General features: G+C 46.7%; 1 protein-coding gene across 1 annotated transcript in view; it reads left to right on the top strand.

Annotated features, from left to right (window-relative positions):
* HSP90AA1 (heat shock protein 90 alpha family class A member 1) overlaps positions 1-15,775 on the top strand; it is a 56,347-nt gene that overhangs the window by 22,420 nt on the left and 18,152 nt on the right. The window contains exon 2 of the mRNA XM_055288104.2: positions 12,556-12,766. Coding sequence (XP_055144079.1) covers positions 12,556-12,766 — 211 coding nt within the window. The remainder of the gene's footprint in view (positions 1-12,555; positions 12,767-15,775) is intronic.

Below are 15,775 nucleotides of genomic sequence, written 5' to 3' on the forward strand. Positions count from 1 at the left end.
ACCTGTAATCCCAGCACTTTGGGAGGCCAAGGTCGGTGGATCACAAGGTCAGGAGATCGAGACCATCCTGGCTAACATGGTGAAACCCTGTCTCTACTAAAAATACAAAAGAAAATTAGCTGGGCATGGTGGCAGGCACCCGTAGTCTCAACTACTTGGGAGGCTGAGGCAGGAGAATGGTTTGAACCTGGGAGGCGGAGCTTGCAGTGAGCCGAGATGGTGCCACTGCACTCTAGCCTGGGCAACAGAGCATGACTCCATCTCAGAAAAAAAAAAAAAAAAGATGCTTCGTCTTAAACTTAAGAAAAATACAAATTAAAATAACAGTTAAGCTGGGCTCAGTGGCAGGTGCCTGTATCCCATCCACTCAGGAGGCTGAGGCAGGAGCTTCACTTGAGCCCAGAAGTTCTAGGCTAGCCTAGACAACATAGGGAGACCCCATCTCTAAAAAAATCTTTTTAGAATCAGATAAATTTTTTTTTTCTTTTAAGACAGGGTCTTGCTCTGTCACCCAGGCTGGAGTGTAGGGTCACGATCATGGCTCACTGCAGCCTTGACCTCCTGGGCTCAGCTGATCTTCCCACTTCAGCCTGCCACAGTACTGGGATTACAGGCATGAACCGCTCGCTGTACCTGGCTAAATATTTTCACAGTCAAAAAGTTTGATAACTGTTTACAACGTATTAGGAAACAAATATGCATATTACTGCTGTTGGTGTAAAACTGTTACAAGCTCCATAGAGAACAATTTGGCAATAACTAATCAAAATCTAAAATGTACATACTCTTCAATCCAGCAATCTCACTTCTTGGAGTTTATCTTACATAAATCCTTGCAAATCTAGATTCCTAGATTCCTTCTCCCATCCTAGCAGAAGTCTAAGGTTTATTTTTTGGAAAAGGTAAAACATAGAGTTGTTTTGTTTGTTTGTTTTATGAGATGGAATCTTGCTCTGTCACCCAGGCTGGAATACAGTGGTATGATCTTGGCTCACTCCACCTCCCCGGTTCAAGGGATCCTCTTGCCTCAGCCTCCCGAGTAGCTGGGGCTACAGGCATGCACCATCACACCCAGCTAATTTTTTTTTTTTTCTTGCTCTGTGGCCCAGGCTGGAGTGCAGTGGCACCATCTCGGCTCACTGCAAGCTCCGCCTCCCGGGTTCATGCCATTTTCCTGCCTCAGCCTCCCGAGTAGCAGGTGGGACTACAGACGCCCGCCACTACGCTCAGCTAATTTGTTGTTGTTGTATTTTTAGTAGAGACAGGGTTTCACCGTGTTAGCCAGGATGGTCCAAATCCCCGACCTCGTGATCCACCCGCCTCAGCCTCCCAAAGTGCTGGGATTACAGGCGTGAGCCACCATGCCTGGCCAGTTTTTTTAGTTCTAGTAGAGATGAGGTTCCAACATGTTGGCCAGGCTGGTCCCAAACTCCTGACCTCAGGCGATCCGCCCGCCTCAGCCTCCCAAAGTGCTGGGATTGCAGTCAGCCACCGCACCCGGCCGTAAAACAAAGAATTTCTATACAGGGAATACTAGGCCAAATTAAGGCATGAATAGTCTCTTGAAAATGGGGATTAAGTGAGTGTGTGATTACTGAATGCTGGAATAATCCCCTGCCTTTTCTCTCCACTAGGCTTTCAAAACACTGGCACCCAAATCTTTACTCTCCATGCAGAAATTTTAGAAGACTCTTTTCTGGAGAATCTGACAATCCCCAGGATATAGGTTTAAGAGGTTTCCCAACAAATTGCCCATGTAGAATACCCTGCAGTGAATCTCAAAGTCTAAAAATCCTATAAACCATGTGCTCAGATCTTCGAAATGGCTTTTTAGTCCTCTACTGTTTATCATAAGCAAACATCCAAGGATTATCATACACCTGAGAAAAGCCTCTAAATGTGACTTAGAGATCAAAATAAATGACATGGCCAGGTACAGTGTCTCACACCTGTAATCCCAGCAATCTCAGCACTTTGGGAGGCCGAGATGGGCGGATCACGAGGTCAGGAGATCGAGACCATCCTGGCTAACACAGTGAAACCCCGTCTCTACTAAAAAATACAAAAAATTAGCCGGGCATGGTGGTGGGCACCTGTAGTCCCAGCTACTCGGGATGCTGAGGCAGGAGAATGGCGTGAACCCGGGAGGCGGAGCTTGCAGTGAGCCGAGATTGCACCACTGCACCCCAGCCTGGGCGACAGAGCGAGACTCCATCTCAAAAAAATATATATATTTTTATATATATAATATATATATATTTTATATATATATTTTATATATATATATTTTATATATATGTTATATATATAATAGATATATATTTTATATATATATTATATATTTTATATATATTTTATATATATGTATATTTTATATATATATATATTTTATATATTTTATATATATATATAAATTAGCCAGGTGTGCTAGTGCACACCTGTAGTCCCAGCTACTCGGATGACTGAGGCAGGAGATTCTTGAGCCTGGGAGACATGAGATCATGCCTCTGCATTGACAGAGTGAGACTCTGTAGCAAAAAATAAATAAAATAAATGGGGGCCGGGTGCGGTGGGTCACGCCTGTAATCCCTGCACTTTGGGAGGCCGAGGCGGGCAGATCACGAGGTCGGGAGATCGAGACCATCCTGGCTAACACGGTGAAACCTTGTCTCAACTAAAAATAGAAAAAATTAGCCGGGCATGGTGGCAGGCGCCTGTAGTCCCAGCTACTCCAGAGGCTGAGGCAGGAGAATGGTGTGAACCCAGGAGGCAGAGCTTGCAGTGAGTCGAGATTGTGCCACTGCACTCCAGCCTGGGTGACAGAGCGAGACTCTGTCTCAAAATAAATAAATAAATAAAAATAAATAAATAAATAAATAAATAAATAGGCCTGGTGCAGTGGCTCACGCCTGTAATCCCAGCACTCTGGGAGGCTGAAGCAGGCAGATCACTTGAGGTCAGGAGTTCCAGTCTGGCCAACATGGAGAAACCCTGTCTCCACTAAAAATACAAAAATTAGCCAGGCATGGTGGGGCACACCTATAATCCCAGCTACTCGGGAGGCTGAGGCAGGAGAATTGCTTGAACCTGGGAGGTGGAGGTTACAATGAGCCAAGATCACAACATTGCACTCTGCACTTCACTCCAGCCTGGGTGACGTAGGGAGACCAAAAATAAATAAATAAATAAAGCCAGGCGCAGTGGCTCACATCTGTAATCCCAGTACTTTGGGAGGCCAAGGCGGGCAGATCGCCTGAGGTCAGGAGTTCGAGACCAGCCTGGCCAACATGGTGAAACCCCATCTCTACTAAAAATACAAGAATTAGCAAGGTGTGGTGGCAGGCACCTGTAGTCCCAGCTAGTCGGGAGATTGAGGCAGGAGAATTGCTTGAACCCAGGAGGCAGAGGTCGCAGTGAACCAAGATCGCACTACTGCACTCTAGCCTGGGCAACAGAGTGAGACTCCATCTCAAAAAAATAAATAAATACAAACAAAATAAATGACACAAATGAACAGCAAAAATAATATTGAAGAAAACAGGCTATACAAGGAGATGAGAATTTACAACAAGTGCTAATATTAGTAGTTTAAACAGATACTGCATCTATGAAATAAGAATGGTCTGCATTCTTGTAAAAAACTTAGGAAAATAAAAAACCTCTTGAATATTAAAAACTTAGCCGGGCGCGGTGGCTCACGCTTGTAATCCCAGCACTTTGGGAGGCCGAGGCGGGCGGATCACAAGGTCAGGAGATCGAGACCACGGTGAAACCCCGTCTCTACTAAAAAATACAAAAAATTAGCCGGGCGTGGTGGCGGGCGCCTGTAGTCCCAGCTACTCGGAGAGGCTGAGGCAGGAGAATGGCGTGAACCCAGGACGCGGAGCTTGCAGTGAGCCAAGATTGCGCCACTGCACTCCAGCCTGGGCGAAAGAGCAAGACTCCGTCTCAAAAAAAAAAAAAAAAAAAAACTTAACAGCAGAAATTAAAATGCTAGAAGGGTTGGAAGAGAAAGTTGAAATCAGCTGGGCACAGTGGCTCACGCCTGTAATCCCAGCACTTTGAGAGGTAAAGCCAGGAGGATGCCTTGAGGCCAGGAGTTCAAGACCAGCTTGGGTAACATAGTGAGACCTCCATCTCTACAAAAAAATTTAAAACTTAGCTGCATGTGGTGGTGTGTGCCTCCAGTCCCAGCTACTCAGGAGGCTGAGGTGGGAGGATCTCTTGAGCCCAGGAGTTCAAGATTACAGTGAGCTATGATCATGCCACTGCACTCCAGGCTAGGCAACAGAGCAAGACCCTGTCTCTTTAAAAAAAAAAAAAAAAAAAAGGGAGAGCCAGGCACGGTGGCTCACGCCTGTAATCCCAGCACTTTGGGAGGCTGAGGCAGGCAGATCACCAAGTCAAGAGATCGAGACCATTCTGGTCAACATGGTGAAACCCCATCTCTACTAAAAATACAACAAAAATTAGCTGGGTGTGGTGGCGGGCACCTGTAATCCCAGCTGCTCAGGAGGCTGAGGCAGGAGAATTGCTTGCTGCAGAGAGCCAAGATCATGCCACTGCACCCCAGTCTGGCAACAGAGTGAGACTCTGTCTCAAAAAGAGAGAGAGACAGAGCATATAATAGAAGACCACCTAGAGAATCTAAGAGGTCCAAACTCCAAACACTGTAGGAGGAAATTATCCACAAAATCTTCAAGTAAAATTTCCAGAACTGAAGAACATGAGTTTACAGAGGGGATGAGCCCACCAAGTGTCCAGCAAAATGGATAAAAATAGATCTATACCAAGGTACATCACTTTGAAATTTTAGAACACTTGGAATAGAGAAGACCCTACAAGCTTCTAGAGAGAAGAAATGTCATATAAAAGGGATCAGTAATCAGAATAGCTTGACTTGTAAACACCACCACTGAAAACCAGAACACAAGTAGGAAAAAAAGCTCTTTTATGCTATCTTGATGTATCTTTGCCTCTGTTGTTCATTGATGGATCCCAAGTGCCTAGAGGCAGTGCCAGGCATGTACTAGATTCTCAGTAAAAATTTATTGAATGTAAGAGAACAATTGAAAAATGGCTTCAAAATTCTGAGGAAGTATTTATTCCTGCTTATAACTAAACCAATATATCACTCAAGTATGAGTTTAGAATAAAGATATTGTGGGACACGCAGGGTCTCAATTTACCCCCTTTGTGCCCCTTCTCAAGAAGCTGTGAAAGGATATGCTTTGTTTTGGGCCAGTTTCTCCCATTTGGAAGGGGTGTATTTACCCAATGCCTGTACCCCCATTGTATCTAGGGAACATGAAAAGGGAAATCTAGGCAGAGGTTCCCAAACCTCAATTCTTGACCTGCAGGCTCAATACCATGTGGAAACTGCCAAGGCTTGGGGCTTGCACCCTCTGAAGCAATGAGCTGTTCCTTGGCCCCTTTTAGCCATGGCTGGAGTGGCTGGGACTCAGGGCACCAAGTCCATAGGCTGCACAGAGCAAGGGGGCCCTGGGCCCAGCCCATGAAACCATTTTTTCCTTCTAGGCCTCCAAGCCTGTGATGGGAGGCGCTGCCGTGAAGACTTCTGATATGCCCTGGAGACATTTTTCCCATTGTCTTGGGGAATTAACATTCAGCTCCTCATTACTTAAGCAAATTTCTGCAGCCAGCTTGAATTTCTCCTCAGAAAATGGGATTTTCTTTTCTAATGCATTTCCAGGCTACAAATTTTCCAAACTTTTATGCTCTGCTTCCCTTATAAAACAGAATGCCTTCGCCAGGTGCAGTGGCTCATGCCTGTAATCCCAGCACTTTGGGAGGCAGAGGCAGCTGGATCACCTGAGGTAAGGAGTTTGAGACCAGCCTGGCCAACATGGCAAAACCCCGTTTCTACTGAAAATACAAAAAATTAGGCCGGGCGCGGTGGCTCATGCCTGTAATCCCAGCACTTTGGGAGGCCGAGGCGGGTGGATCATGAGGTCAGGAGATCAAGACCATCCTGGCTAACACAGTGAAACCCCGTCTCTACTAAAAAATAGAAAAAAATTAGCCGGGCGTGGTGGCGGACACCTGTAGTCCCAGGTACTTGGGAGGCGAGGCAGGAGAATGGAGACATTCATGATAGGGTATACAATTACAGAAATCAGAAGCCTTTATACACACAAAGACACAGGCAGTATTACAGTGAGCATCTTCATATGTGCCCTCGTATGGATCCTTGTGGGAACTTCCCTGGGTCTGTGCTCAGGAACAGGACTGGTGGGACAGAGGGTTCACACAGTCTTCATTTGACTGAAACTGCTAGGTGGCTCTCCAGAACAGCCACCCCAGCTGTCACACCCACCAGCATCCTTGCTAGTACTCATATCCCCTACATATCCTCTGTGCTTGTGGAAAATGTGCTTCTGCAAAACCAGGGGCTAGGCCAGGAGCGGTGGCTCATGCCTATAATCCCAGCACTTTGGGAGGCCAAGGCAGACGGATCATGAGGTCAAGAGATCGAGACCATCCTGGCCAACATGGTGACATCCCGTCTCTGCTAAAAATTCAAAAATTAGCTGGGCATGGTGGCGTGCACCTGTAGTCCCAGCTACTTGGGAGGCTGAGGCAAGATAATTGCTTGAACCCGGGAGGCAGAGGTTGCAGTGAGCCGAGATCATGCCACTGCACTCCAGCCTGGCAATAGAGCAACACTACGTCTCAAAAAAAAAAAAAAAACGGGCTAAACCAAGAAAAAAGCAAGCATGAGATGTAGGAAACAGGGATTCTAACAGAGGGAAGTGGTGAGACGAATCTCTAGGATGTGCGGCAGGCCAGGGTTGGGGCACCACTGCTTCCAGACTCCCCGCCCTCGCCTCCTTAAAGGGCTCAGGATATCAGGAGGAACTGGCCATAGGCTTAGCTGAAATTATTGTCATTGACAACAGTTCTTCTCTCTATAAAGTTTGAGTATTTGTGCCTTCTCTCAGTATCACTCTATATCATCCCCTAAGCAGTAGATCTATGCTTTCTTTGTTCTTCTTGCCCTAAGAATAACTTTAAAGACCTTTTTTATTTTCCTTAGAATTTCTGGCAAATTACAGCACAGTCCTCCTGACAGTATTTTTCAGGATTGTGTCATTCTTCAGGATCCATCACTGATTATACTTCCCTTCATCTATATTTTGCCCATCCTCTCAAAACATTAGCTTAGCAGGGTGGGCGCAGCGGCTCACACCTGTAATCCTTGCACTTTGGGAGGCTGAGGTGGGTAGATCACCTGAGGTCAGGAGTTCAAGACCAGCCTGGCCAACATGGGGAAACCCCATCTTTACTAAAAATACAAAACTCAGCTGGGCGTGGTGGCAGGTGCCTGTAATCTCAGCTACTCGGGAGGCTGAGGGAGGAGAATCACTTGAACCTGGGAGGCGGAGGTTGCAGTGAGCTGAGTTGTGCCACTGCACTCCAGCCTGGGCGACAGAGCGAGACTCTGTCTCAGGAAAAAAAAAAAAAAAATTAGCTCAACAGGGAGCTCAGGCGGGCACACCGGTTTCTATTACTACTTCCCTCTTTTCATCTTCATCATGATTATTCATGATTGTATAATCAGGATTTCTTTTTAAAGAAGCTCCCTACTTGATATTAGCTGACAGAACAAAGGGTTCTTGATTAAATGATGGCTCTTCCCTGCTCACTGAAAGTCAAAAGCTAACAAAATACTTTGATCGAAAAATGGATTTTGATATCCATTGTTATGAAAATAGTGAAAAACTTCCAGGAGTAAATGAATAGTTTTTTGGACAGATGCTTTTAGTGGTCAAGACCCATTGATTGAGAGAGCTGTTTCTGAACAAAGAACTGGAAAAGCCAGGCTCTATCAATACACAATGTAAACGTAAATGAACCACACTGCAGGCACCTACTTTCACGGAACTCTCCCCTCCTTTGCCCTTTGCCTGAATCATTTCAACAGCTTTTTTTTTTTTTTTTTTTTTTTTTTTTTGAGATGGAATCTCGCTCTGTGGCCCAGGCTAGAGTGCAGTGGCACCATCTTGGCTCACTGCAACCTCAGCCTCCCGGGTTCAAGCAATTCTCCTGCCTCAGCCTCCCGAGCAGCTGGGATTACAGGCGCATGTGCATGCCACCACACCCGGCTGATTTTTGTATTTTTAGTAGAGACAGGATTTCACCGTGTTGGCCAGGCTGGTCTGGAACTCTTGACCTCAGGTGATCTACCTATCTCACCCTCCCAAAGTGCTAGGATTACAGGCATTAGCCACCATGCCCAGCCTCAGCAGCTTTCTAATTGTCCCCATGTGTCCAGACTTGTGACCCTCAAATCCAAACACAGCCATGAAGATCTACCTAAAACACAAGTCTCAGAATGAATGACCTTCCCTGTGGACAGAGAACACACTCCCCACTGGCAGGCAAGCCCATACCTTGCAGATGCAGGCACTGTCTCCCTTGCAAGCCCTTTCCCTGCATAGCTCCATGCCTACCAGCTGTGCTCTAGCCACCGCTAGCACCTACCGTGCTGATTCTCATCTTTGTGCCTTTGCACACACGGTCCCCTCCATCTGGCATGCCTTCTTCCACCCTGACCCAGGTTGTTCCTTACTACTCAGTTCAGGCGCCATTTGCCTTTGGGAAGCCTTTTCTCGTCCTCACTGTGCCCCCATAACTCCCTGAGGCTATTTTACATCAGGGTATACAAGTACCTGTTCTTGCATCCGTCTTTCCAACAGTGAGCTCCCAAGATGAGGAACTGGGTGTTCTTTGAATCCCCAGCCCTAGCAAACATTGTAAACTAGATCAGTGTTTGTTGAATGAAGTTTAGTTTTTTGTTTTTTTGTTTTTTTTTTTTTGAGACAGACTCTCATTCTGTCGCCCAGGCTGGAGTGAAGTGGCACGATCTCACTCACTGCAACCTCCACCTCCCGGGTTCCAGCGATTCTCCTGCCTCAGCCTCCCGAGTAGCTGGGACTACAGGGGTGTGCCACCACGCCCAGCTAATTTTTTTTTTTTTTTTTTTTTTTTTTAGTAGAGACAAGGTTTCACCATGTTAGCCAGTATGGTCTCAATTTCCTGACCTCGTGATCTGCCCACCTTGGCCTCCCAAAGTGCTGGGATTACAGGTGTGAGCCACTGCACCAAGCCAAGAATGAAATCTTGTCATTTGCAGCAACATGGATGGATGGGAGGTCATTATGTTGAGTGAAATAAGCCAGGTACAGGAAGACAAATACCACATGTTCTCACTCATATGAGGGAGCTAAAAAAGAGGTAGAGAGTAGAATGATGGTTATCAGAGGCTGGAAAGGGAAAGGAGAGGGAAAGATGAGTCGAAGTTGGTTAATGGATATAAAAATACAGTTAGAAGGAATAAGTTCTAGTATTCAAGAGTACAGTAGAGAAATCAGTTAATAATTTATATGTCTCAAAATAGTTACAAGACAGGAACTGTAGTGTTCTCAGCACAAAGAAAAATGTTTGAGGAGATGGATATCCCAATTACCCTGATTTGATCATTGCACATTACATACATGCATCAAAATATCACGTGTAGGCCGGACGTAGTGGCTCACACCTGTAGTCCCAGCACTTTGGGAGGCTGAGGTAGGTAGATCACTTGAGGTGAGGAGTTTGAGACCAGCCTGGCCAACATGGGGAAACCCCATCTCTACTAAAAATACAAAAAAAATTAGCTGGGCGTGGTGGCGCATGCCTGTAATCCCAGCTACTCGGGAGGCTGAGGCAGGAGAATCGCTTGCATCCAGGAGGAAGAGGTTGCAATGAGCCAAGATCGTGCCGTTGCACTCCAGCCTGGGCAACAGAGTGAATGAGACTCTGTCTCAAAAAAAATATATCACATGTACCCCAAAAATATGTGAACTGTTATATATCTATAATTTTTTTAAAAAACAACTCCATTCATGATCAGTATCATTGGCTCCTAAGAGGTTGTTTGGAACAAGGCTGCTGATGAGATTCATCCAAGTATCAAACCCACATTAACAGTTTCTTTTTTTTGGCCAGGCGCGGTGGCTCAAGCCTGTAATCCCAGCACTTTGGGAGGCCGAGGCGGGCGGATCACGAGGTCAGGAGATCGAGACCATCCTGGCTAACACGGTGAAACCCCGTCTCTACTAAAAATACAAAAAAATTAGCCGGGCGTGTTGGCGGTCGCCTGTAGTCCCAGCTACTCGGGAGGCTGAGGCAGGAGAATGGCGTGAACCCGGGAGGCGGAGCTTGCAGTGAGCCGAGATCGCGCCACCGCACTCTAGCCTGGGGGACAGAACCAGACTTCGTCTCAAAAAAAAAAAAAAAAACAGTTTCTTTTTTTTGAGACAGAATTTCAATCTGTCACCCAGGACGGGGTGCAGTGGTGCAGTCTCAACTCACTGCAACCTCCGCCTCCCGTAATCCAAACTCAGCTCACTGCAATCTCCACCTCCCGGGTTCAAGCAATTCTCCTCCCTCAGCCTCCCAACTAGCTGAGACTACAGGCGCACACCACCACACCTGGCTAATTTTTTATTTTTTGGTAGAGATGGGTTTTTGTTTTTGTTTTTGTTTTGAGATGGAGTTTTGCTCTTGTTGCCCAGGCTGGAGTGCAATGGTGCGATCTTGGCTCACTGCAACCTTTGCCTCCTAGGTTCAAGCAATTCTTCTGCCTCTGCCTCTCAAGTATCTGGGATTACAGGCATCCACCACCACACCTGGCTAATTTTTTTTTTTTTTTTGAGACAGAGTCTTGCTCTGTCACCCAGGCTGGAGTGCAGTGGCACGATCTTGGCTCACTGCAAGCTCTGCCTCCCGAGTTCATGCCATTCTCCTGCCTCAGCCTCCGGAGTAGCTGGGACTACAGGCGCCTGCCACCGCGCCTGGCTAATTTTTTGTATTTTTAGTAGAGACAGGGTTTCACCGTGGTCTCGATCTCCTGACCTCGCGATCCACCCTCCTCGGCCTCCACAAGTGCTGGGATTACAGGCGTGAGCCACCGCGCCCGACCTAATTTTTTGTATTTTAGTAAAGACAGGGTTTCACCATGTTGGCCAGACTGGTCTCGAGCTCCTGACCTCAGGTGATCCACCCACCTCGGCCTCCCAACGTACTGGGATTACAGGTGTGAGCCACCACACCCAGCTGAGATAGGGTTTTGCCATGTTGCCCAGGCTCATCTCGAACTCCTGGACTCAAGCAATCCATCTGCTTCAGCCTTCCAAAATACTGGGATTATGGCATGAACCAATGCACCTGGCCTCCACAAAACATTTTTCTTAAAATTAGCCGGACATGGTAATGTGCGGCTGTAGTCCCAGCTATTCGAGAAGCAGAGGTAGGAGGCTCACTTAAGCCCAGCAGGTTGAGGCTGCAGTGAGTCATGATCATGCCACTGCACTAGAACCGAGACCCTGTCTGGAAAAAAAAAAAAAAAATCAACTCCCACTTCTGTTTTTTTTTTTTTTTTGAGACTGAGTCTCACTCTGCTGCCCAGGCTGGAGTATATTGGCACCATCTTGGCCCACTGCAACCTCTGTCTCCTGGGTTCAAGTGATTCTTGTGCCTCAGCCTCCTGAGTAGGTGGGATTACAGGCATGTGCCACCATGCCTAGCTAATTTTTTTGTATTTTCAGTAGGGATGGAGTTTTACCATGTTGGCCAGGCTGGTCTCAAACTCCTGACCTCAGGTCATCTGCCCACCTTGGCCTCCCAAAGTGCTGGGATTACAAGTGTGAGTCACTGCACCTGGCCCCCCACTTCTTTTTATTTTGTTTCTTTTTTGGGGGGTCTTACTATGTTGCCCAGGCTAGACTCAAACTCCTGGGCTTAAGCAATTCACTCCCCTTGGCCTCCAAAGTGTTGGGATTACAGGCGTGAGCCACCACTCCCAGCCTTGAGTGCTTATTATGTACTATATTTCCCCATATTTTATCTAAATTTAGTCTCTAGAATAATCATAGGAAGTAGACATTATTATTCCCATTTGATGAGAAACTCTCACAAGTCATGTGCGTGGCAGAGCCTCTTCTTCATACAGAGTGTGGAAGTCTGTGACTTACAGGGAACTCGTGTCATTGATGCATTTAGCTTACTTTCCTAAGGGGCTTTCAAGGGGGACACTTCCCCTGGATTCAATTTTCCCCTTAGCCACTAACTTTGAAACCCAACCAGAAATTCAGACCCTTCAGTGCAGCTCTCCTGCAATTGGTTGAGTCATTAGGGTAAGTCTGAATGGAGCCTGGAATAATAACAACTAAGTTCTAGTTTTTGCTGCAGGCCCTCTAGCCCAGTCCAAGAGCACCTGGCCACCCAGAGAAACACTGCTGGAGTGGGGGAATTAGGCCATACAGCATCCACAGAGAAGCCCAGCTCCTTACTGGGACCCTGGTCCATTTCCCAAGTTGACCTTCCTGCAGGAAGAGAACATATCACATATTTTAATCCATTTGACAGTCACAGAGGAAGTCTAAGGAAGTTAGGGCGTGCCTGCTTGGGGCCCGTCCAAGTTCATCCTCTGCCGCCCTATCTCTGTTATGTTTAGTTTGGAAGTCCAGAAGATTGTGTTTATATTCCCAGCAGGGCACCTGTTAACTGGTACCAAGAAAAGGCCCAAGTGTTTCCCTGGCATCAGTTGGTGTCTGGATCCACCACTCCACTCTGTCTCTGGAAACAGCCCTTCCACGTCTCTGCATTCCCTGTTACCGTGTCACTGGCCTCCAGACGGAGCCAAGGTGCAGGGCAACAGCTCTACGAGGATCTGCAGCCATTCATATTGCTTAGGCTACTGGTAAGTGGACTAAGGTTTGAAATTACTATCCTAAACATTTCTAGCTAATGTTAACCAGCCATCCAACCAACCGGTGGTGGGAGTCACAGAAGGCTAAAACAATGTCACTCTCTTTATTGTTTATTCCCTGCCTACCCATCCACTGCATTGACATCTACTAAGGGTCCACTACAGGCCCAGGCAATGTCCAAGAGAGTCCCAGTTCCCTGCCTGGAGTGCATGTGACAATCATGATAATACAGGGCTATAGTGCATATATGACAAAGTGCTGTGGGAGAAAAGAGAAAGACAATCTAATCCCTTGGGCTCCCAGAAGAGGTGGCTTGTGAGCTGCGCCTTGAGCACCCACTCACGGAGGACAGCATAAGCAAAAGTGGGGAGGAATGTGGGCAGGAGGGGCGTGAAGAAGCAGGCAGTGGGGTTTGGAGTGAGTGAACCCTAGGAGGGTGGTGCTGGCAAGAGATGACGGGGGAGTGTTGGAGGGGCCTGGGCAGGCTATGCTGAGGAATTTGGACTTGACCTGAAGGTCACAGTGAACCACGGAAGGGGCTGAGCATTGGAGGAACAGTCACATTCAGTGCCTTAGAACGTCGCTCTGGCCTCTGGTTAGACACAGTGGGTGGAACATTTGCATTCATCTCTGTTCCTTCTGGAGCCCTGCTAATACGGCAGTGAACGTTATATATGTGTGTATCTCATGTGGCCACAGGACAAAAGAATGAGAGAGGAGAAAGCAGCAGGAGAGAGAAGTGAACCAAATTTTGAATGCTGGGAGCAGATGGACAGGTGGTGACTGACCTTCCCTCAAGCATCTCTGGAGCCACAGCCCCCAGCCGGCCCTGTCCAGCACGTGGTAATTTATTGAACGAGAATGGGAGGTACTAAAATACTGACTAGAAGCTTTGTGATTTGTGGGTAAGGATACAGGAATTTCATTAGAGCCCGTCCCGCCATGTCAGAGTTTATACGTCTTTGAAGCTGGTCAGTTTCTTTAGAGAGGAACTTCACAGATGAGGAAATTGAGGCACACGGAAGTCAAGTAGTCTCTCCAAAGTCACATAGAGTGATAGCAGAGCAGGAATTTAAACTCATGGCCAGTAAATAATGAAAATATAGGATTACTAGTCAAAGAAATGCAAATTAAAATCAGAGCTGGGCATGGTGGCTCACGCCTGTAATCCCAGCAGTTTGGGAGGCCCAGGCGGGCAGATCACCTGAGGTTGGGAGTTTGAGACCAGCCTGACCAACATGGAGAAACCCTGTCTCTACTAAAAATACAAAATTAGCCGGGCACGGTGGTGCATGCCTGTAATCCCAACTACTCGGGATGCTGAGGCAGGAGAATCACTTGAACCCGGGAGGCAGAGGTTGTGGGCAGCTGAGATCGTCCCATTGCACTCTAGCCTGGGCAACAAGAGTGAAACTCCATCTCAAAAAAAAAAAAAACCAGACTGGAAATTTTGTTTTTTTGAAACAGGGTCTCACTCTGTCACCCAGGCTGGATTGCAGTGGCCCAGTAATAGCTGATAGAACCAAGCCCTGAGAGAATTCACTGTGAGCCTGACCCTCCTAACACTGCTATCCTTCCTCAAAAAGCACTGGGAGATTTACCAGCTGTTCAGTTTTAAAGAGAAAATTTTTACATAATAATTTTTTTGAATATTTATAGTTCTTTTTTGTTTTCGAGACAGAGTCTTGCTCTGTTACCCAGGGTGGAGTGCTGTGGCACAATCTCAGCTCACTGCAACCTCTGCCTCCCTGGGTCAAGCTATCCTCCCCGCTCAGCCTCCCAATTAGCTGGGACCACAGGCGCATGCCACCACTGCCTGGCTAATTTTTGTATTTTTTGTAAAGATGAGATTTCCCTATATCACCCAGGCTGGTCTTGAGCTCCCGGACTCAAGCTATCCACCCAACTTGGCCTCCCAAAGTGCTGGGATTACAGACGTGAATCACCGTGCCCAGCCTACATTATAATTTTATTTTTGGAATTTTAAAACAGAATTTAGAAGAGATACCACTAATGACAGGAAACCCAGGGTCCCTGTGAGAACGGAGGGACATCAGGAAACCCACCGCTGGGCAGTAGCACTAACGGGCTGACACTTGGGAAACAGAAGCAAGCAAGAAGTGTCCACCTTCTCACTCAGTAAGAACATCAGCCACTGGCCTTCGTAAAGCAGAGTGTTCTTCACCAGCCCTAAACACATGTGTCACATTTAATTAGCTAGCTGTTTTAATGTGGGAAACAAGATTGAATGTTGACTGAAATGCAATGTTAAGGAGTTCTCTCTCCTGCATTTTTTTTCTTTTCTTTTCTTTTTTTTTTTTTTTTTGAGACGGAGTTCTGCTCTTGTTGCCCAGGCTGGAGTGCAATGGTGCGATCTCGGCTCACCGCAACCTCTGCCTCCCAGATTCAAGTGATTCTCCTGCCTCAGCCTCCCGAGTAGCTGGGATTACAGGCATGCGCCACCACACCTGGCTAATTTTGTATTTTTAGTAGAGATGGGGTTTCTCCATGTTGGTCAGGCTGTTCTCGAACTCTTGACCTCAGGTGATCTGCATGCCTCGGCCTCCCAAAGTGCTGGGATTACAGGCTTGAGCCACCGTGCCCACCCTTTCCTGCATTTTTAAGTGAAATACAAAACTGTTGAAAAGGTTTTCAATTTATAAGCAGTATGCTGTATGCTGTGGAGTGCTGCTTGGAATAATACATTATGAAGTAGCTTAGAAATTTTTTTAGTCGGCTATTATATATCCATTAGCCACTTGAAGTATGAACTTATCATTATGATTTGCCACAACATATTAATTGGGACTGGGACGCATCAGTTTATAAAACATTTGCATAATGCTTAGCTGCTCTAACTGTGGAGAAGGTACAGGGTGTCTGCAATGTGTGGAGGTTTCAGCTCATTCTTGCTCAGTTCTACTTAATAATCCACTTCTACCCTAGCTTTTCTGTCCTCTAGTGAAAGAATTTAGAACTACATTAAGATAGAAATGGAA

Source organism: Symphalangus syndactylus, chromosome 8, assembly GCF_028878055.3.
Source record: "Symphalangus syndactylus isolate Jambi chromosome 8, NHGRI_mSymSyn1-v2.1_pri, whole genome shotgun sequence".
NCBI lineage: Eukaryota > Metazoa > Chordata > Mammalia > Primates > Hylobatidae > Symphalangus > Symphalangus syndactylus.